General features: G+C 45.5%; 1 protein-coding gene across 1 annotated transcript; it reads left to right on the top strand.

Annotated features, from left to right (window-relative positions):
* Positions 1-1602: 1602 nt before the first annotated feature.
* Positions 1603-8281, top strand: CENPC (centromere protein C). Its single transcript, XM_056857884.1, has 5 exons — positions 1603-1665; positions 1988-2142; positions 3161-3251; positions 5364-5436; positions 8257-8281. The coding sequence occupies exons 1-5, from the start codon at positions 1647-1649 to the stop codon at positions 8270-8272; spliced, it is 354 nt and encodes a 117-aa protein (XP_056713862.1). The 5' UTR covers positions 1603-1646; the 3' UTR covers positions 8273-8281.
* Positions 8282-22079: the final 13798 nt, after the last annotated feature.

Genomic DNA, 22079 nt, shown 5'->3' with positions numbered 1-22079 from the left:
CTTTATTTGGTATTTCTCCTTTGCTGTTACAAAGGTTTGAAATTATGCATTTGGAATCAACTAATTTTGTATAAATCTACATGGTCTGTTGGATAGATGGTGGCTCTGAATTTGCAGGGCCAGCTGGATAAAAGGTGGAGTATAGCAATTTAATTTTGTTTTGCGGAAAAAAGATTTATTTCTTTTAAAAAGTCCAGGGCAGGCTCTGAGGAAAATATTGAGTAACCGTTCGTGAGTAACCGCTTGGCGCTTCTTTGTGCCTCCTAAGCTCAGGTTGACTGCAGGGACAAGCCCCATTTGGCAAAGGAGCAGAGGCTTGTCGCTTCATCTGCTCTGAGCTCCAGGGGTGTTCCGCTTTCCCTGAGAAGTGGATAGCCATTTTTGCTGGATATCAAGGGCAGCCAATATTTGTGAACCACTGGGCTAAGTCTTTGCAGCATTGACTCTTGTAACTGTCAGAAAGTGGTTTGCTGTGGAGGTGTACCAAACATTCTTGTGAACAGTTATGTCAAATGTTTCTGTTGTTGAAAATATCCATTGTTTCAAAGACTTGGACAAGTTGTTTAGAAGCAATCAAGCAGCTGCAGAGTCACAGATCTTAACTGACAAGAACAGTTTCTTCTGAAATGCACTACCTTAGGGACACTCTAGTATTTGCTCCTATTGTTTGGGCCTTGTGGATAATGTACTTTAACTGATAAGGTAGAAGAATTATATTATGATCTAACAGATGGACTTTCCATTAGCATATGCAGAAATCCAACTGATTTAAATGGAGTGTATATCAATTTAACCACACAGTTATGAGCAGCTTCAATTTAATGGACCACATGCATTTGAAACCCCCAATTCTAGCTGGTGCTTCCAATAATATCATCATCATCATCATCATCATCATAATTCCTTTATTGGCATAAAAACATAATACACAAAGGGTACAAAAGGAATGGAGATATTAAAAAGTGCCCTTTATGGCATAATTAAAAGACAGTTACATTAAATAGCGCTGTTTGTTGATACTGCCATCTAATTAACAATTTGGCGGGTTTTTAAAACAAACTTTAAAAACTGTGCCACTGTGTCTCATATATGGGGCGAACAATTGTTCAATATATAGGAAGCGTTAAAAGAATCTGAGACTTTCTGTCTATTAACCAACAAGGGGCTTAAAAGTTCGTTGCGAGATTCTGTGTAGAAACTACAATAAAATAAGACATGAGCAACCGTTTCAATACAATTGTTGCCCCAAGGGGCAAAGCCTGTCAGACAGAGGAATTTTCTGAAATCTGCCTTCTAGTAGCGCAGATGGCAAAACATTAAATTTGGCCAGAGAAATGGCTCTACGTTGAGAAGGAACACACAGGTGAGATAAGTATGGGGAAGGCTGATAAACATCAAAAGGTACCCCTAAATTTGATGGGGAGCATGTTTTATTAGCAGCGCTGTTTAGGTCTTGAAGTCCTATATCTAAGAGCCTGTCTTCATCCAGAGCCACTGCCCTGTTTTTCTCCATGCTTGTGGAAGTTAGCAATCTCATGTCCAGTTTTCCTTATTTGGGCTTCTGTCTTGCAGGGAAGGTGCTGGAAAACAGAAATGCTGCCTTAAAAGATCTCTCCGAGCCAGCTCACGTGTTTGATGTGGCCACAATGCAAGAAGTTCTTCAAGGTAAGCAATGTGGACCTTTTCAAATGGTTAGTTTTCTCTTTCAAGCATATACAAATGTTCCTGGATCATCGAGAAACCACGGTGACCTCGCAGATCCTCTTATCCCCTGTGTCTTACTTCAGTGTTCTTGTCCCAAATAATATAGTCCCCTCATTCTAGCGTTGCCTGTGACATCGCCTTCTGGCGTGCTGTTGGATCTTCTGTGGCACCATGACGATAAAGTAGAGGCTTAATCTATCTTGGGTAACAATTTGCCAGGGCACAGTATGTATTATCTGATGTAGAATCCTCTGCAAATATTTGTTTTCTCATTTTTTAACAGAATGTGTGAGCAGCGGCCGTTCACATTTGCTTTTCTTCAGTAATGAAGACGTGTCCATATATAAATATTTTTCTACTCCCCTATTTTCTGTTGGCAAACTGGTACTGAAGCCATTCAAAGAGAAGGGATCTCAGTATTCCTCGACAGACACACTGGTAAGGAGGCGAGGTGCTGTATGTGCCCTTTCTCGGCATAACTTGCAGTGTTGGCAAGGCCTTCTCATTGGTGTTTATATTTACTATCAAATAAGCATTTAACTATTATAACAGTTCTATTAATGTTGCACAGAAGGAACTATGTTTCCCTCTTGAGGCAGGAAGGAACTATGTTTTTCTTTGCTTTGTGCCTATTTGTGGTTCAGTGTGTGAAGGTTGTGATGGGTAACAATTCTCTTGCTATGTGCTTGAGAAATTTATTTCATTTACATCGAAATGATTGAAAGCTTCTGAAAGCTCAAACCACCCATCCTCCGAGGAGGCCACGTGTTCTGTATCTCCGTGATGACACGTTCTGTCCTTGGGTCTTCCTAACTGGCAGTCCCAGAGGGAGTGGGTAACCCTGCTATGTCTTTTATCAGTTGTGATTTCCAGTGAAAGAGATGGCATAACTACCCATCTTTGAAAGATGTTGCCTGCTGCGTAGCTGGAGAAATTATTACACTCCACTTGGCTCCTTCCATTTAGGAGGTGCGCCAGGCAGTGACTTGGGTAGAATTCTTGGGGTGTGCTTCTGCTTTCATTTGAGTAAACTGTGTTTCCGCTTTCATTTGGGGGGAAAAGTGTGCCTTGGGAATCAGAGGTTTGAGGACTACTGATTGCTTCCCATGCCCAAGAATAACCCTTTCAGCTGAATGGAATTCTGACTTAGAATTTGACAGCCCAAGACCATTTCCAACAAGGGTTGGGCATGCAGCCGACATCAAGGTGAAGGCAGGAGGGGGAGCGATGAGCATCTGTTGAGGGCAAGTCTGATCTGACCAACCCAGGCCCAACTTGTGACAAAACGTACCATGTAGTTTGGACCAAAATTTCATAGGAAGTGCAGAGAAAGTTTTAAGCTGTGGAAGCTCTCGGGCCAAGTTCTCCTTGTTGGTCAACCTGTTATCTGGCTGTGTTGTTTCGGACTGAGTTAAAAATGATTTTTGAAGTAACTTTTATTGTGTTATTTCTGCAGGTTTTTCATGTTGTCAAAGGCAGACTTCTTTTCACTTTGTATGGTCAATCTTATTCTCTGTGTGCTGGAAATTATTTCTACGTTCCAGCTGGTAAGTGATCTCAGCTCAACTGCTTTCCCAGAGTGAAAGGGGCCCAGGTCAAGTTGCAGGCAGGATTGAGAGCATGCTCACACATGTCTTGAAACACAGTGTTGGGGGCATATGCCTTAGGTGCAAAGGAAGGAATAAAGCCCATTTCCTGTGTTCCCTCGAAGCAGCATGAGCGAAAGAAAAGGCTACCTCTCTCCACTGCTTTTGGTCTCCTATAGAGGCTCAGAATGGGCCACATGTTGCTCCCACATGAGGAGAATGTGCATCTCTCTTCCCGCTCCTCAGGCATGAGAACCAGGGGAGAAGGCCAGCGTTAGCCGTGCTCTGTGGAATCCATCACTGTTGGTGAAAAGACTGATAACCATAGCCATATACTACACCTTATGGAGGGGTTAACTATTTCAGGTTATGTTTTAGGTTGGAAGCTACTGAGAAATTCATGTGAACATCTTTTCCTTTTTAGTACTAACTGTTCATGAGAGAGTCAAATAATTTCAAACCTGGCTAATTTATAAAACTGGCTAAGGGACAATACTCATATATTTAATTATGTACCAACATTATAACTACCTATATATACTGACTGAAATACATCCAAAGTAACGATACACAATAATTCTGCTGGCATAGAATCAAGAGTCCACATACAATCCTTGAGCTTGTTCTTCCATATGTTGTGCATATCTCTTCAATGATGCAACACCAGTAGATCAGTTAACAAATAAAGTTATAAATCATCTCTTCAGTATTGGTAGAAAAATGGCTATAAATAATCTTTTCCGTACTAGACAGGTTTTTGGCTCCTGATCCTGTTTCGTAAAAATCTTCAACAGAACTTCACATCAGTCTCATTTGTCTGAAATGATACGTAATCTGACAAACTCCTCATTCCATTGAAGAGATGTCTACAACATGGAAGAACAAGTTCAAGGACTGTATGTGGACTCTTGATTCTATGCCAGTAGAATTATTGTGTATTGTTACTTTGGATGTATTTCAGTCAGTATATATAGGTAGTTATGTCGGTACATAATTAGATCTATGAGTTTTGTCCCTTAGTCACATGCTTTTGTATTTTGAGGTTTGATTGCAATGTTGGTGTGGCATATGGCTACTGTTTTTTCTTGATTAATTTATATAACTGCCAGCCTTACTTCATTCTGATTTCTGGCACGTGTTCTCTCTGTCACACTTCTAAAAATCTAGGTGGTACTAGCTCAAATGGAGAGCAGTAAAATTCTCATGAGATCTTAAGGCACAGCAAGGCTCTTAGGCCTCTTAGCAAGGCTGTTTTCCATGCTTCAAAAACAACAACAACATTAATTCTGTGACCTCAGTTTATGGAGTGAGCTCATGTGATTTCTCTTTTTGTATGTTGCTGGTTGCGGGGGAAAGCGCCGCAGTCCATTTGCACCCACTGGTAATCTTGTTTCACCATCCCCATACTTTTTGAGCCCCACTGTCAAGTTTAAAGGCTAGAAAGACGTTTAGTTTTTATTGAAAATACCAGCATGGCTTCACAGCCCTGCATATTAGCAATAAGCCATACATCTGAATTGGGAAAGGAAGAAGGGACGCTGGCCATTCGCTTGCGAGGTGCCTTCTTCTGTAGTTGAGCAGTCAGAACAGGTTAAAAATTGGCATGCAGTCAATGCCTGTATTTGTGTGCCCTGCCTAGAACCGTAGAAGAAGTAAAGGCCATGGAAGGAGAACTGGGGCTTGTGTGGTTTGTGGAAGATTCTTAGGAAGTGGGAAAGCCCAGGCCTGACGTTCTCGCAGGGTGAAATTCCTTTGAGTTTCGCTAATGTTGAAAGCTTGTGAAGGTTAAAATCACCATTGCAGACATGTTATGTGAATTCGTAAAGCAGCAGGGCTGTTTATACAATGGACGCTGCCTGTGGCTCAGTGGTAGAGCATCTGCTTGGCATGCAGAAGGTCCCAGGTTCAATCCCCTGGCATCTCCAGTTAAAGTGAATAGGTGTGATGTGAAAGACCTCTCTGCCTGAGATCCTGGAGAGCCGCTGCTGGTCTGAGCAGACAATACTGACTTTGATGGACCAAGGGTCTGATTCAGTATAAGGCAGCTTCATGTGTTCATGTGTCTGATTTCAGGGAATATATACAACATACAGAATATCTTGAATGAAGAATGCATTGTGGTCTTCACACAGATAAAAGGAAACAGGTAGGAAAAGAGTTGTTGGATAGGGTAGTCTTTATATGTCTCTTACCGTCATTTCTCCATCTTGTCTTTCTCCTTCTCTTGTGTAACTCGTGTCTCTTTAGTAAAGGAAGATACCCTTGTTGCCAGGGCGCTGCAAAATTGGGTGCAGGGCAGGAACCTGAGTCTGTCAGTGGTCTTTTTCTAGACTCTAGGCTTCTTGGGAAATATGTGACTGCACCCTGACTGCACTCCATCTTGCCTCACTGTTAGAGCAACTCCATTTCTTCTGTGTTTGTTGTTTCCTGAGTAAAACACTTTATAATTTTCTGACTGAAAATGTCCTAATCCACTCCACTTTAGTTCACTCATTCCCAGGATGGCAAGGTTTAAACGTTCCCTTTCTTGTTTTATGATTTTGAGCTTACTTTGGTTTATACTTCTCACGTTCCATGGTCCTATTACATGTGCCACCTAATTACTAAATTAAATAGATTTTTTTAAAAAATGAGGCAGGGATACTTGCTGAGCACCTTGAGGCATTAGTTCATGAAGGGGGTTCACCAGAGCCCGCCACCTACCAGCAGAGTGGCCACGGGAGGGCCCTAGCTTGGTGCTGGGCAGCATTCAGCAGAACCCAAACTGCTGTAGGGGATGGGGGGTTGGTGAGGCTCAGCATCTCTCAGCATAATTTTGTGCAGGAAATAAATAAGGTGCCACTGAGTTCCTGTGAGGTAGGTGCGCTAGGCGAGCCTCAGGAGGGAGGGCGTTCCAAAAGTGAGGTGCCACTGGACACTGGTGACTTGGCCTTGATTGTTGGATTGTTCAGGATGCACTAATAACTAGGAAGGGTGTAGTTCAGTTTTCCAAGAGGGAAAGAGAGAGTACCTTCCTGGCCCACAGACGCTGCTGGCTGTGGAGTTTACTGTTCAGTCCAGTGTATGTTTCAGTAGCTGCTAACTGAACAGACTTGGGGAGGGAAAAAGCAAAGCTTAACCTACCAGTTCTTCTCTAGCAATAAAATAAAAATACTCAGTGTTATTCTAAACTGCCATCCTTTACAGTGGCAGCCGCGATTCAGCGACACGTGAGATTCTGTACTCTCTAGAAGTAACTGTTTACTACCTGCTCTGGGGACCTGAGTATCCAGGTCTAGCAGATGTCTGATGCAAGGGAATTCCACACCCGTGGGGCTGCCTCCAAAAAGGCTCTTGGAGTGGCTGAAGTGAGCCTTTCCTTGGACGTCCTAGTCCACCGGCAATTGCACTTCATTGCTTTCAGCCCTTGCCCATGTGTAGAGTGACTGTGTGGTACAGGAGCTAGAGGACTGGACTAGGATCTGGGCTCAAATTCCCTCTTCCCCCATGAAATTCTCTAGGTCGGCGGTCCCCAACCTTTTTGAACCTGTGGGCACCTTTGACGCAGTATGGTGGGGGCTGCCACAAAATGGCTGCCACAGGAGGGCAGGACGTGCCACAAAATGGCTGCTGCAGCTTTCCTTCAGTCACACAGCGAAGATCATTTGGGTTGTAGTGGAAGCTGCTGCCAAAGCAGTTTTTTTTTTAAAAAAAAAATCTGCACAGCCAATCAGAAGTCTTGCTGGAGAAAAGACCCACCTCCAGTTTCTAAAAACACTAGGTGGGTACCAGGAAAGGCGTCAGCGGGCACCCACGGGCACCCTCCACCGGGGACTCCTGCTCTAGGTGGCCTTAAGCTGGTCATTGCCTCTCAACCTACCCTACCTCACAGGGTTGTTAGGATAAAATGGGCAGGAGACCCATGCACGTTTCCTGAGCTCCTTGGAGGAAGGTTATTTATTTCAAACATTTATATCCTGCCTTTTCACCCAATCAGGGCTTTCAAGGCGGCAACCTATTAAAAATATATTAAAATCAGCTTTCTAAAGTGCAGCTTATCTCACACAGGCAGACACACACACCCAAATTAAAAATAAACAAAAGAGGTCAGTAGGAGTCTGCCAGATGAAATAGAAAAGTCTTCACTTGCTGGCAGAAGACCAGGATGAGGGGGGATAGACAAATCTCGAGGAGGGAATTCTGTAATTTTGGTGCCATGAGTGAAAAGGCCCTTCCTCGGGTTGCGACCTGCCTAGCCTCAGGCGATGGGGCCCCTGAAGATGATCACAGTGGTCAGGTAGGGTGGTCTTCAGTGTATGCTCCCCCAAACCATATAGGACTTCAAAGGGCAGCACCGTGAATTGAGCCCGGAAGCTACTTGGGAGCCAGTGCAGGTGGAAGAAGACCGGAGTGAGAGGTCCCTGTGACCCAGTCCAGTCAGCCTTCTGGCCGCAGCACTAGATAGACGGGGTGGCCTGGAAAACCGAGTCTGCTGGAGGACCTGGCCTTTAGCTTGCTTCCCCTGTCCTTCCCCTGTTAACTTCTGTCTGGGGCTTGGAGGGAGGGGGTCTTCTGCTGTGTCTGGATGTACATCCGGTATATGTCAGAGAAGCCCAGCTGCAAAGCAAAGAGACAAAGTGGTAGATTATGTACAAATGGATCTTTGCTCCATTTTAACCTTGTAGTGATAGCCTTATTGTCTGGCATATCTGTAGACATTTCTCTTAGAAATCATACTGAAAATTGGATGAAGCGAGCCAGATATATATGCAGAGATAGGCTGGTCCACAAAGCCATTACATGGTTTTGTCCCGTAATCTTGAGTGGAGGTAATTTGAATGTAATACCCCCCCCCCAAAAAAAATCATGAATTACAGCATAAATTTTCCAAATAAGTAAAACTTTCCTTTGTTTCCTTCTTCTGACTTTACTGCTATCCCCTATAAAGTGTTCTGGAACAAAATCCATTGCTCCTGTTTAATTTCAGGCCAGAAGATGAATAGGATATCCTCGGATCCATGTTTCTTGGAACAGCTTAGTCCTAAAAAGTGGAGATAAGAACTTTGAAGAGCTACAAGGTCTTTTAAAAAAATTCCACGTGTGTTACTGTTACAGCTTTTCTGTCTATATTATTGTTTGTATGTTTGAAAATATTAAAAGTTGAACCATGCAGATCTGTTGTGTCTTCGAAAGGGGTGTGGGCGCGAGATGTATTCGAGAGTGGGCTGGAGCAGCTCACGTCTTCATTGAAGGCGGCGCTCGTGGGAATGAAGCATTTGCCGGGCTGTGCGGCTTGCGTGGAAACAGCTCAAAACCACATCTGTGCGCACATTCCCATCGCCACTAATTGCTTAAAGCAAGAATTATGAAGTTGCATTTGAAACACAGGATTTCATGAAAAGGTGCTAAGACTTGCCATAAAGAGTGATCGTGATCATTAAAGTCTCAGTCTTTGAGACTTGGATGGGCTGTACTTAGGGTTGCCAGGTCCCTCTTCCCCATCGGTGGGAGGTTTTTGGGGCAGAGCCTGAGGAGAGCGGGGTTTGGGGAGGGACTTCAATGCTATAGAGTCCAATTGCCAAAGTGGACATTTTCTCCAGGGGAAGTGATCTCTATCAGCTGGAGGTCAGTTGTAATAGCAGGAGATCTCCAGCTAGTACCTGGAGGTTGGCCACCCTAGCAGTACTAACCGATCAGAGGCTCCACTTGTGGGGTAGGCCCAGTGGTCATGAGTGCAGTGTTTGCTGTATAGTGATCATGTATTGTTCTCGGTGCACCTCATCATTGTTCCAGAGCATACCATGCAGGCATCGCTTAGCTTTGCACATCACTTCATAACTATACCAAAGGCAGATAACAATACTGCTGGAAATTTCATACAAAACAAAAATCCTAATCTGTTCCCTAGTTTGGCTCAGGAAACACCATTCACAATCCCTAGTGGTCGTCTCCCTTCACTGACTCAGAGTGCTGGGCTGGGGCAGTTCAGAATGGAAGATCAGTAAGTTGGTGTCCTGATCCAGCCTGCTGAGGCTTCCATAGGGGAAGCGGACCTGGAAGCAGCAGACAGTGGAAGGGAAGAACCACAGCAGGAACAGAGAGATGAATGTTCCCCTTGTCTACAACCATCTGGGGCAGGGGACTCCTCTCCCCTCCACAGCCTCTGGAGCAGTGATGCCAGAAGAGTAGATCAGTCCTACTTGAGCGTAGGAGAAGTGCTAGGTTGCAAGCACAAAGAAGAGCACTGACAGCAGTGAGGATAATGAGCCTCCTCAGGCAAGGAGTGCTGAATCACAGGAACCAGCAACTGCTAGTTCCTCCTAAGCCGATTTAAGCAGAGTCTTGCATCCAGGAGGGGGTGGGAACAACTTGTGCCACCACCTTGTGATAAACTGCAACTTTACCTTGGAACTGAATGCTGTGTGCCTATGACCCTGGACTGAAACTGACTCCTCCTGGACTACGTTTGTACTAACTGAACTGTACAGTTACAGCGGCTTTGACTTTGAGTTGCTCCTGACCCTGCTTCCCTGCCTCTGGTCCTGGACAGGAGGCTTGCTCTGGTCTGAAGCCTGAGGGCCTCTCTAGGCCCTTAATTCAGATCCCCCCCACTCCTGGCAGTGCTGGACTGTTGGCCTGCCCCCTTTCTCAAGCCTCCGCAAATACCAGCAAAAATAGTTGCTGGCTGTAGATTTGTCATATGCAGTATGCTGGTCTGTTTTCCCCCATCAGATGTGCATTGCTTAACATGGGAAGCCCCCCAGTTCTTACTTGGAAAACACCGTCAGAGCTTGTGGTGCTTTGTAGAACAACACTATGAAGCATGCAGCCTCTGCCCTGAGGAGGTTACCGTCTAAACTGGGGGGGAGGGGTTGATGGGAAACGCAACAATGGGCAACAATGAGAGCCAGCATGGAGTAGTGGTTAAGAGTGGTTTTTGCTCTATCTGCAAAAATGCTCCCCCCCAGGAGCTGTGCAAAAAAAATTCCCTATTCTTCTCAATGGTGAGAAGAATGGCAACAGCTCCTTGGGGGGGCATTTTTACAGGTAGAGGCCCCAAATTTTTAGGGTAGATAGAAGGGACTCTCCCTGCAAGAACCCCCAAGTTTGGGTCAGGGGATCCGGAGTTATGGGGTCTGGAAGGGGTCGCCCCCTTCCCCCCATAGGAATGAATAGAAGCCGGTTCCTATTCATTCCAATGGGGGAATGGCCACGGCTGCTGCCCCCACGCCATGTTGAATTCCCCTTCTCAAAAATATAGTTTAATTTATCACAAAACCTGGCATCATTATGAAATGCCTCTTTTCCCACCTTCACCAGGAGCAGCTGGTGACATGACAAAGGGTGGGGAAACATACCTTGCAATGCTATTGGATTATGGGAGAGGAGGATTTGCTATAGGAGTGGCCTGGGTAACATCCGGCTCCATTCCTTGTGGGCTACATGTCGTGATTTTAATAAAGGGTGGGGGGGACAGGATGAAGGAAAAGCACTTGGGGAAACCATTCCCTTCTATGGAGAGCTGCTTCTAATTCCATGCTGCTGTTGCAAGTGTACAGAAAGGGCATAAATGCCATCCCGTGTTCTTGGTATGTATTTCCCCCCTACTGCCTTGTCTGTCATGTTGGTGTAAATTGCAATGCAGAGGGCATACGTTGCAGAGAGTGCCTCCGTCCTGCTGATTCAGGGCTAGCTTGAACTGAGGCCGCTGAAGCTGCACCCTGGGAGGATCTGCCCTGAGTTCCAACTGCCCCGATCAAGGGCAGTCTCCCTTTTGGGCTACATTTGCCCCTGATTAGAGAAGAAAACTTTTAAACTGCCAAATGAATACAAAATCCTGGATTGTTTAATTAATCAGCATTCTCTAATTAATTCTAAGTACCCCATGGGTAGATACTTTTAAATCAGTTTTTTAAAAACCCCACAGCTAAATTAACTTACAAAGAATAATGTTGTCAGACCCAACCAACAGGGTGGTGGTGGCAGCAGCGGCAGAGTTGCTGTAGGTGGCGTCAGCAACCAGCTAGCCAACAAATCAGAGCAAGGAAGATGAGATCCTGAAGGCAGAGGTGAGTTTCCCTTTTAGCTGAGTTGCTTCCCCTTCTCTGTTTTATTTCTGCTGGTCACAAAGTTCCCCACAGGCATTGGCAGAAAAACATTAAATAGGATTCTCTGAACCTTGCACATTGTGTTGTGCTATGCATACCTTTTTGAAGGTGTACCATTCTCCTTTCCAATCCCTTTTAAGGGGTTGCTTCACAAATGTATCCTTACAAGACATTGCCATTTATTTTGCACATTCATTGGCATTAATATTAATCAGAACTGGTTTGTTCATGCTGCTGAGCCAGCCCATGCTCAACTGGAGCCATTTTTAGTGATGCTGATAGCCTTCTGTCGGAAGCATTGGATGAACATGAACGCAGCTTCCATACAGATGACAAATGTCTGTTTTCTTGACTCTCTAGGGGAGGAGATGCCTTTCAGGGCAAAAGCCAGGACTTACTCTGCGGATGTATTTAAAGGCCAACTGACATATTAGGGAATCTTGGCTTGAAGCCGGTCACCACGGCACCGAACACTGCCTAAAGGCTTAGACCATACAGACAAGGAGTGTCCTATTCCATCTAGATCCCGCTCATCGTACAAAGCCAGGACTTTCTGGGGCAAAAGCTACCCCACTGTCTCCAGAGTCTACGAAGATTCACAAGTTTCTGAGGCATTACATTCCTTCAAGAGAACGTTCATTGCCTCGATGCATACTCCCCACGGAGACCCCCTCTACTGGGGGCCCAAGGGAGAGGACATCATATACCCCTTCCCTGGTGGAAGACATGATTCGCTTATCTTCCCCGGACCATGATGTAATCAAGATCCCAGATGTCTCGTCCAACACAGGTTTGTGTGGATCTCTTCAATCTCGCAGGAGTTGGTGCAAAAGATCTCACCATCATTGGGGTTCCTGCTGCTACTCACCTTCTTGGTACCGACCGTCTCAGTTATGAGAGAGGACTCCTCCGTCAGACTGGAGTCGGTGCGAGCATTATGACGACCAACGCCGGGGACGATCGCCTTTGTTGGATAGAAGCCGAAGTGGTTATGCCTATGACAGGTCTCCTTCATCCCATCAAAGTGAATATTCCAGTCAGCACCATACTTCCTCCACGCAAAGTCGAGACAACTAAGATCTCCATCGGAGATCTGAACCAATGAAGGAGGACCGGTGCCATGAGGACTGCTCAACGTCGGACAGTGGCTACCGAAAGTCAATTTCGAAGACATGACATGAGGAAACTGAGCTCTCGACTTCGAGGAGAGCTATGAGGCAGGTGCCAGTACTTGATCCTGAGACTGATTAGGAGAAGAGAGGGAGGTGGAACAAGGACTCTGACATCACCTCCCTTCCTTTGCCATATGACATTGTAGGAGACCCCTCACCGGAGTCCTCTACTGAGGATGTCAAGACGTACAGCCAACAGCTATTGCGCATGGCCACTGCCATTGGCATGGTGGCATCCTCATCTGAACCTGAGGAGGAAGACCCAGTTATGAACGTGCTACATTCAGCGGAGGTTGTCCCTGTCTGTATCCCCATGGTTACGGGAATCAGGAAAATTGCACTTGCAAAGTGGCCGAAACCTGCGACACATCCGCAGGTCCCCTGCAAAGTTGACAGTCTTTACAAGGTGCAGGACTAGGACACTCAGTTCCTCTATCACAGTGGTTCCCAAACATTTTGGGCCACCGCCCCCTTGGTTCCACAAACTCAACCCCAGTGCCCCCTACCTTATCCAACAACACAGTTGAAGGGGCCTACCTCTAGCACCTCCCTGCTGCCCTCTTGCCACTTAGTGCCCCCCTAAGTAATCCCACTGCCCCCCAGGGGGTGGTACTGCCCGCTTTGGGAACCACTGCTCTATCAGCACCCACAAAATAACTCAGTGGTAGCTGAGACATTGCCAAATAAAGGCAAACTAGGGCCTCACTCTGCGCTGCTCGACAATGAGGCAGGACACTGGGTTTGTTGGGATGGAGGTTCTACTCATCAGGCTCCCTGGGAATCCATATCACTAGCCATAGCCCCCTTATGGCACGGTACCAAATGCTCTTGTGGGATCAATTTACCCAGTTTATTGAGCACTTACCAGAGCATGGAAAACTGGCTGGCAGGCCGATGCAGCCAGAAGGCTACCATCTGGGATCTCAGCGTGGTGTGGTGGTTTGGAGCGGTGGACTGTGATCTGGAGAACCGGATTTGATTCCCCACTCCTCCACATGAGTGGCGGAGGCTAATCTGGTGAACTGGGTTAGTTTCCCCACTCCCCCACATGAAGCCAGCTGGGTGACCTTGGGCTAGACACACTCACTCAGCCTCATCTACCTCACAGGGTGTTCATTGTGGGGAGGGGAAGGGAAGGTGATTGCAAGCTGGTTTGATTCTACCTTAAGTGGTAGAGAAAGTCGGCATATAAAAACCAACTCCTTTTCCTCCTCCTCCTTCTTCTCCCGCTCCCCAACTATATGTGGCCCACTATACTGACATGGCTAGTAAGACCATGGCCTCTAGCATACTCCTATGGAGGCTTAGAGCTTCTGGTCTCCCACAGGATGCCGAGTCTTGCCTAAAGGAGATGCCTTTTGATGGGAAGGCACTCTTCCATGAGGCTACGGATGAATTCCTGCATAAGTTCAAGAAAGATAGAGTTATGGCTAAATCCCTAGGTGTAACATATCAAGCCACCACAGGAGGCAAACCTAGGTATTATCCTAGACAGGGCACCTCCTATTATCCCAGGGGTTATAGGTATCAACCGGGACAATATCAATATCAGTGTGAAGGAAAGCACCTTGCTTTCCTTCTATGAAACACTGGTTCAGGCTTCAGGCCTAGTATTCTCTGATATTAAACTCTGGTAAATTAAACATCGGGGGCCTGAAACAACACAAGCAGGCCTCTCACAAATTACTGTGGAATGTGCTTTCGATTTTAGATTTTAGAAAGTACTCCTCAAGGTCACAGGGTTGGAGATAAACAACTGCCCTGAATTTACAGCCATGGGGGGGGGGGGCAGCAACGAACAATTTATCTCCCAGGCAACAACTAGGGCCATTAAAGGTTATCTCTGAGTCTTCCCAGGTGTCTCGCATAACTGCAGAATGCGAGTCAGCTTGTAACACTCGTGACTAAGAGATGACATGACAAATTAATTCAGGGTTAATTTTAATCCTTGCTATCTTATTGGCTAAGATGGCCATAGGCCAGTAAGATGGAGAGGATAAAATGATCCGTTTTGGAATCAGAAAACTATGGAGGTTTTGGGGTGCCCACCTTGATCCTTTCATCAAACTTTGTTTTGCCTCATAGAGACCAGCATGCTGACATCCAGATGCTAACCTTTTGGACTTTGGTAACACTTTTGCATCACTCTATGCTTTAGCTATTTGCCTGATTTGCCTACTTTATGCCAATTGCCTTTACAACTGAAATGTGTAGTTAGAATATTGAAGCTTTCTTGTTTTTGTGCTAAATGCCTCACGTAACTTTTGTCTTTCTGTAAACGGGCACAAATCTTTGAATAAATCTTAAGCCTATTATTATTGAAAGTGTCTAGTGGTTTCTGTGGTTTCCCAAGACTAAATCTGAAGTGCCTGTATGGCTTTGACCATGCTATTTTTTTGTGTAAACCTTTTTTGAACAGAGTGAACTGCCCTGACCGGGTCTCAACCTGGCAGGAGAGGTATCACACTGATTTTGGAGCTTGGCTGGAGTTACCCTGGACTCCTTGCCTGGAGGCTCACCCTTTTGAGCCAGGGTTGGTGATAGCTACTCGTTAATCTGGGGGTTGAAGACCTGAGGTTAATGTTTTGTTTTGTGGACCACCCTAAACACCCAACCAAGGACTGTCCAACTGGTGGAGACTGGTTGGAGCAATCTTTGACAATCAGTCCCAACACAAACCATTCTATCCCCCTCAGGAGCAGAAAAGGTTTACTCCTTGTGGTAAGAACAAGAAAGCTGACTGCCCTTCCCCCAATAGGGCGATGGCTAGAAAATCTTTGGCATGACTAACTAGCCTTATGACATTTACGACACAGTCCATGTTTCTAGATAAGCTGTGCATGTTTGTTCAGAATTGGAGTATGATTATGAACGATGCATGGGTTCTTTAATAAACCAAGGTTATCATTTGGAATGGAGTCATGTCCCTCACTGTGGGTCTGCGCTAGATGAACTGTTTAGTCCTCCGGAATTGGTCCAGGAGATGTCTGAATTTTTGACCGAAGGAGCTATTTCACAGGTGCCGACAGAACTGGTCAACGATGGATTTTATTCAAGATATTTCCTCATTGACAAGAAAGGGGACAGCAAAAGGCCCATATTGGACCTTCATGTGTTGAATATATTCATACTAGTAAGACCCTTCAGGATGATGTTGATTCCTGAAATTTTGATTCCCTCTTTTGGTCCCTGGGGTATATTTTGCAGTTCTTGACCTCAAAGATGCCTACTTCCATATTGCTATCAATACCACATGCATGAAATTCCTAAGGCTCCTAAGGTTCACTTGCAATGGCAAACACTTTCAATATAACATCTTACCCTTTGGCCTCACTATGGCTCCGAGGGTTTTTTTCTAAGTGCATAGGAGTGGTAGTTGGATATCTAGCTACTCAGGGTCTGACTATTTTCCCGTACTTAGATGATTGGCTTCTAGTGGACAATTCTCCAGAAAGCCTTAAGGAAAGTGTCGACACTACGGTTAACTTACTGTCAGCTTTGGTATTCATAATAAATCTCAAGAAGTTGAAACTCCAACCTGATCAGGAAATAGAGTTTATAGGGGCCCTGTTATATTCCAGAGTGGGAGCAGAGCTATTCAGACATTGGTGGAAGCCTTCAAGCGTGTACGATTCTAAAAGGCAGTTAAGATTCAAAAGGCCTCATGGCTTCAACCATGGCTGTTGTCCCTCATGCCAGACTGAGAATGTGCCTCTTTCAACTCTGGTTCTTGGCCCGCTTTAAGGTCAATGGTGACCTACAATGGAAGAGGATATCCATACGCACTCGATGCTCCGTGCACACGTACAGCTTTCTTACATTGTGATCCTTTTATTTATTTTTTAAAAAAGGAAGGTTAACTTCTGCACCAAGGTTCATCAGACACACCAAGCATCAGAAGTGAAGTTCACCAATCATGGGACTGTAAGCTCCTTTTGATTTACTCACCCTGGCAAGGAATTTCATTTTAATTATTTCCTCTCCATGATAGATAGTTCTTGATTAATTTGCAGGAGGATCTTGTTAAAAACAGCAGGAAAGGAAGGCAGAACAGAACCAGTCTAATTAAAGCAGAGGCTGTTGGATGAGCACACTCTGAAGAAATGCACGAAATCCCATGAAAAATGAAATGGGACCTACCACAAGAGACAGGAAATGGAGCTGCCTATCCACGTGTGGTAGAAGACAGCCCCTGGCTCTCAGGAAGAACAACAGGGGGTGAGAAGGTGAACGTCTGCTATTCCCCTGTATAAGAGAGGCATAAAGGGACTAGGCTGGAGTGGCCAGATTCCTTGTGTTTTTTTTTGGGGGGGGGACTTGGTCTTATTTCTGCAGGTGAATTTGGTGGGTGGAGCTTCTCCTACCCAGGATGTGGCAGCCATTGGGGTCACTCTCAGCAGGACTCCATGGGAAATGTCATTATTCTTCTGAAGCAGCTTCTTCTTTAGCATGACTTGGTGGGATTTCTACTTTGATCTCAAATCCCCCGCTTCATGTGTTTGCATTTATTTATTTATATCCAGCTTTTCTCCCCAGATGAGAGAGACTCAAAATGGCTTAGAACACCTCCCCCATTATCGCACAACAACAACCTACCTCTGAGGTTACCCAGCAAGCTTCCATAGTAGAATTGGGATTCAAACCCGGGTCTGCCAGGATGCTAGTCCAACAGTCTACCCTCTACACCATGCTGGCTTCATATCTATCTTTCTGCATTATTAAGTTTAGTCACAATGACAAGGGTTCCCTGTAGGGTTGCCAGGTTGCTTTGATTGGTGGGCAATGGCCCACCAATCCAGTGCCCAGCTTGGAAGCGGGGATCACATGCGTGTGGTGCTGTGCTGCTGCACTGGCGTCACTTCTGGTTTACACCCGGAAGCGTCGCATCTCAAGGGGCCTTTTACCACTCAAAGGCCCGTTGCAATGTGGCGCTTCCGGGTGTAAACTGGAAGTGATGTGATCGCGTTGTGCACGTGATCCCTGCCTCAGCTTCACCCCAAAGACCTCTTGCTGGACCCCAGGGGGGACCTGGCAACCCTAGTTCCCTGAGATGGTTATTTTTTTGCGAGATCATCGCCACGGAGAAGGTATGAGGTGAGGCCCCTACACAACAGGTCAATACCCTCCAGTCTCCAAGTGACTCACACACAAGAAGTAAAAGGGCAGAATTCAAACAGGAGAGCCCAACGGCAGGATCAGAGACCCACCCAACAGGTTCTTCATGAAATCCGTTCAAGAAAACTATGTACCCATTGTGCAGATGGGAAATACTGAGAATAAGTATTTGTCAGAGATTCTAGGAGAATCTCAGCATATTGCAGGGAAGTCATAAAGCAGAGAACGCTCAGCAAAGCGATCCGATGTGTGCCTCCAGCCTGATTCCGCCATCTCATCTGCATAATGGATTGGGGGGTGAGACGGAATTTGAGTCGGTGGTTGGATCCAAGCAAAACTGGTATTAAACATGCACAAGCACTGAGCATGTCCACAGAACTTGCAGCATTCTCTTCAGACAGATTATTTTAGTGTAATCTTCTCAACTGCCCTGTAAGGCAGGTCTGTGCGATTATCCCTGCATTGCAGTTGGTGTGCTGAAGTAGCCTAAAACCCACTTGGAGGCAGACTCCCCAGGCGCATGCTGGATTGCAGCTCATTCTCATTGCCACCACAGAACACCTGTTTATGCATCATCCTTGATGCCCTCAGCCCCAAAGATGCCCGAAGAACCCTGCAGCTGCACCTGAAAGTCTCCCAAGAGGTGAGCATCTTGGCTCATCCCTTTTCAACCAAGGATGGGCGAACACCCCCTGGCTCTTTCCCCTCCTGTGCATCTGCCTAGTGAGGCTGTGTGGGGGGCAGGCCAAGGTTGATTCAAGGACAACTATCAGTCAAACTCATCACAGCAGGCAGGGAGATTTAATTGGAGAATCACTGAACCTTTAATGATGTGACAGATAAAAATAAGGGGGGGGGGGAGGAAGCAATGTAGCCAAGGGCTCTGTTGTAATTGTTTCTGTCTGCGGCAGGAAGGACGGCTGAATGTGAGCAAAGTGCTTGGAGACATTTTCTATCGCAGTGTGAACATGAAAGGCAAGTCTCGAAAAGGCCTTTGCAGCTCAAAAACGTGACCTACCCAGCAGCTTTCTCAAGGCACAACATTATGCAGCACCTAAAAATGGAAGCTACTACAGATACTCTCCATAGGGTGCCTCGATGTTTGTTCACTCACATCCGTCCTCTATGATACTGGCCTCCCTAGTCTCTGCTTACTCAGGTCTTTCCATGTTGTCCAAACTAGAGGGAAACCGATGTTCTTTTGCTTTTCTTCTTGCAGTTTAGTTTGCCATGTACATTGGTGGGCATTCAATGCAGAAATAATATAACGTGCATCTGGCTTAGGAGTCCCCGACGTTTTTCAAGCCTGCGGGCACCTCTGGAATTCGGACACAAAGTGGAGGGGCACATTGACTGCCATAGGAGGCAGAGCCAACCCAAAACTGTCATGCAGAACTCTCAGAGTTACTCCTTGGTGTTTCAGGCAGAAGCTTTGCTTAACAGGATGTCTTATAAATAAACATACTTTTTAAAATTTTGCTCTTGCATACCTCCAGTTTACCTTCAGTCCCTCAGTGAAGATTCTTGTGCTGTGGTGGCAGCTGCTGCGGAAGCAATGTTTATTGGTGTGTATTTTCCTTGGCTGTAACCATGTATCTATTGCTTCTTCTTCCCCAGCCCTTTGCCTGGTGTTTCTAACCACTGTCATAATTTACATTTTAAAATTTTACATAAGTTGTTGTGGGCATAGGCCGGCAAATGACATCACTAAGTCCCACGGGAATCCCCTGAGTGGATCTTAGTTTTGACTAAACTCAGTGCCATTGACCTTGCTTAGTTGTGACTTGTTTTGCTGTCTTTCAAGCTGCCTTCTTAATGGTCTGTTTCTCTGCCCTCTGCCATAGTTTCTCCTTTAGTTCGTTTCACCTTCTTCACCCTGCCGCCAAGCTCCCCCATCTAAGAATCCCTAAACCTAAGATGGCACTCCGCTAAATACCTTGGGAAATGGAGAACTGGAGAGTCCGTTTGAACATCAGGTCATAAGAATTTCCTACCTGACCAGATGAAGGGAAGTGTCCCAATGAAGAACTTTCAGGGAGGTATTTGGCAGCTGAAGATTCGCCTCATGGGTTTGATGAAGTGGGCTCTAGTGCACAAAAGCTGATGCTAAGGAAAAAATGTTCCTCTTTAAGGTTTCGTGTTTTATTCTGGATGCCAAAGATGAACGGGGCTGCCCCTGTGGAATTCGTTCCCTAAGGCATGACTTGAGAATGCAACATGTCTCTTCCTTAAAGAAGAAATGCTGTAACTTCTGTGGAATACAGCTTCCTCACGTTGTTTCTAGGGTCTCTAATTACTACTTTACTGCTGCCTATTATTCCCCATTATAGCTATTAACCGTGGCTTATTTGAGGCTAGCACCTAGTCCTCTGGGGATTCTTCATATTACATTATGGGGAAATTGGGGCCTTTTTATACACCTAAAACTTGTTTTCTATTTACTTTTACACAAACAAAGTAGGCCTGAGCTCATGACACAACACTTCCTCCAAATAAACAGTCGGTTTTGTGTCTTTCTCCTTTTCAAAAGAAAAAGGAGCCCCGTGGCGCAGAGTGGTAAACTGCAGCACTGCAGTCCAAGCTCTGCTCATGACCTGAGTTCGATCCCGACGGAATTCGGTTTCAGGTAGCCGGCTCAAGGTTGACTCAGCCTTCCATCCTTCCGAGGTCGGTAAAATGAATACCCAGCTTGCTGGGGGTAAAGGGAAGATGACTGGGGAAGGCACTGGCAAACCACCCCGCAAAACAAAGTCTGCCTAGAAAACGTCGGGATGTGACGTCGCCCCATGGGTCAGGAATGACCCGGTGCTTGCACTGGGGACCTTTACCTTTTTACCTTTGTGACTTAGTGCCCTGACAAAGATCTACAGCATCACTCATGATGCAGAAAAAATATACCGAGAGAGACAATTTTCTCCCTCTCCAAGGGCACTAAAACTTGATGTTGCTCGGTGAAACTGGTTGATAGTATTTCAAGAGACTTAAAAAGAAGTACCACTTCGCACAATGGGTAGTTGACTGATGGAACTCATTCCCACAAGTTGTATCAATAGCTGCTGTCTTAGGTTAATTTGAAAGAGTTTTAGGCAGACTGATAAGCTTCTGGTCGTTGCAGTATTCCTCTTTGTGCTCTCAGTTCTGTAACGTTTGTTTGTATTTTTAGCATGGTTAGGGATTTCATTTGTCTTCTCCACTATGCTTCAATAAACTGTTGTAATTTAATTTCAGGTGAGCAGCTGTGTTGGGTTGCAGTAGAAGAGCAAGATTCGAGTCCAGAAGCACCTCAGAGACTAACAAGATTTCCAGGGGATGAGCTTCCAAGAATCACAGCTCCCTTCATCAGACTCTCAGAAGCTTATACCCTAGGAATCTTACTGGTCTTTAAGGTGCTACTGGACTCAAATCTTGTTGTAATTTATTTATTTATTTGCTTCATGCCATACAGCGCCAATGGCCTTTCTGTAGGGTTGCCAACCTTCAGGTAGTAGCAGGAGATCTCCTGCTATTACAACTGATCTACAACCGATAGAGATCAGTTCACCTGGAGAAAATGGCCATTTCAGCAATTGGACTCTATGGCATTGAAGTCCCTCCCCTCCCCAAACCCTGCCATCCTCAGGCTCCGCCCCAAAAACCTCCCGCCGGTGGCAAGGAGGGGCCTGATACCCTTACCTTTCTGGGATGCATGGTCTCACATGGCCAGATTTAACACACACGCCCCTCCACCGTCCTGGCTGCATAGCTGCTCCAAACAACTGGAAACGTTTGTTTAGAGCGGCCTAGTTTCTTCCAAATATTCTTGGCTAGCCCAAGCAATCTGGTTGGCTAAGACCTTGGAAATATGTTAGCAACCATTACAGGAGTGCTTGGTGGCAGTTATTTAATTTGTGTGTGGTAGTTTATCATGCAGACCTTTTCCATATGGTTGCCTTTGGCAAAATCTATTGGGCAATTTGGAAAGTACTCACAAATTTTAATTGCTTTTCTGTTTCTCCTTTCTTTTTGTTTGTGTTTGGTACCCTCTTTAGGATATACTCCGTTCACTTTAAAAGGTTTAAAAACAATTCATAGATGCCAACTTTAAATAAGACTTGCAGCCAGGATAATTTGGTTAGAATATTTGTTTCCTTGAAAAGATTTAAACAGGATATTTTCCCCAATGGCAAGTGGTCACTGGCCCGCATCAGAGATGCATGAATACTTTTTTGGGGGTTTCTTTTATTTGCCATGCATGGACTCGGAAGCCATTTTCATTCTGCCTGCTTTCTTTGGCAAATTTGTGGTTGTTGTTTTTTCCATCATTTTTATGTCATTAATATTAACTTGATGCAACAATAGCATCAGTTTAATAACATTATTTCTTTTGAATGTCATTAATATGATCCGGAGAAAGGACAACTGCAGTTTCACCCCAA

Source organism: Euleptes europaea, chromosome 11 (genome assembly GCF_029931775.1).
Source record: "Euleptes europaea isolate rEulEur1 chromosome 11, rEulEur1.hap1, whole genome shotgun sequence".
Taxonomy (NCBI): domain Eukaryota; kingdom Metazoa; phylum Chordata; class Lepidosauria; order Squamata; family Sphaerodactylidae; genus Euleptes; species Euleptes europaea.
This window is presented reverse-complemented; position numbering and strand designations above follow the sequence as displayed.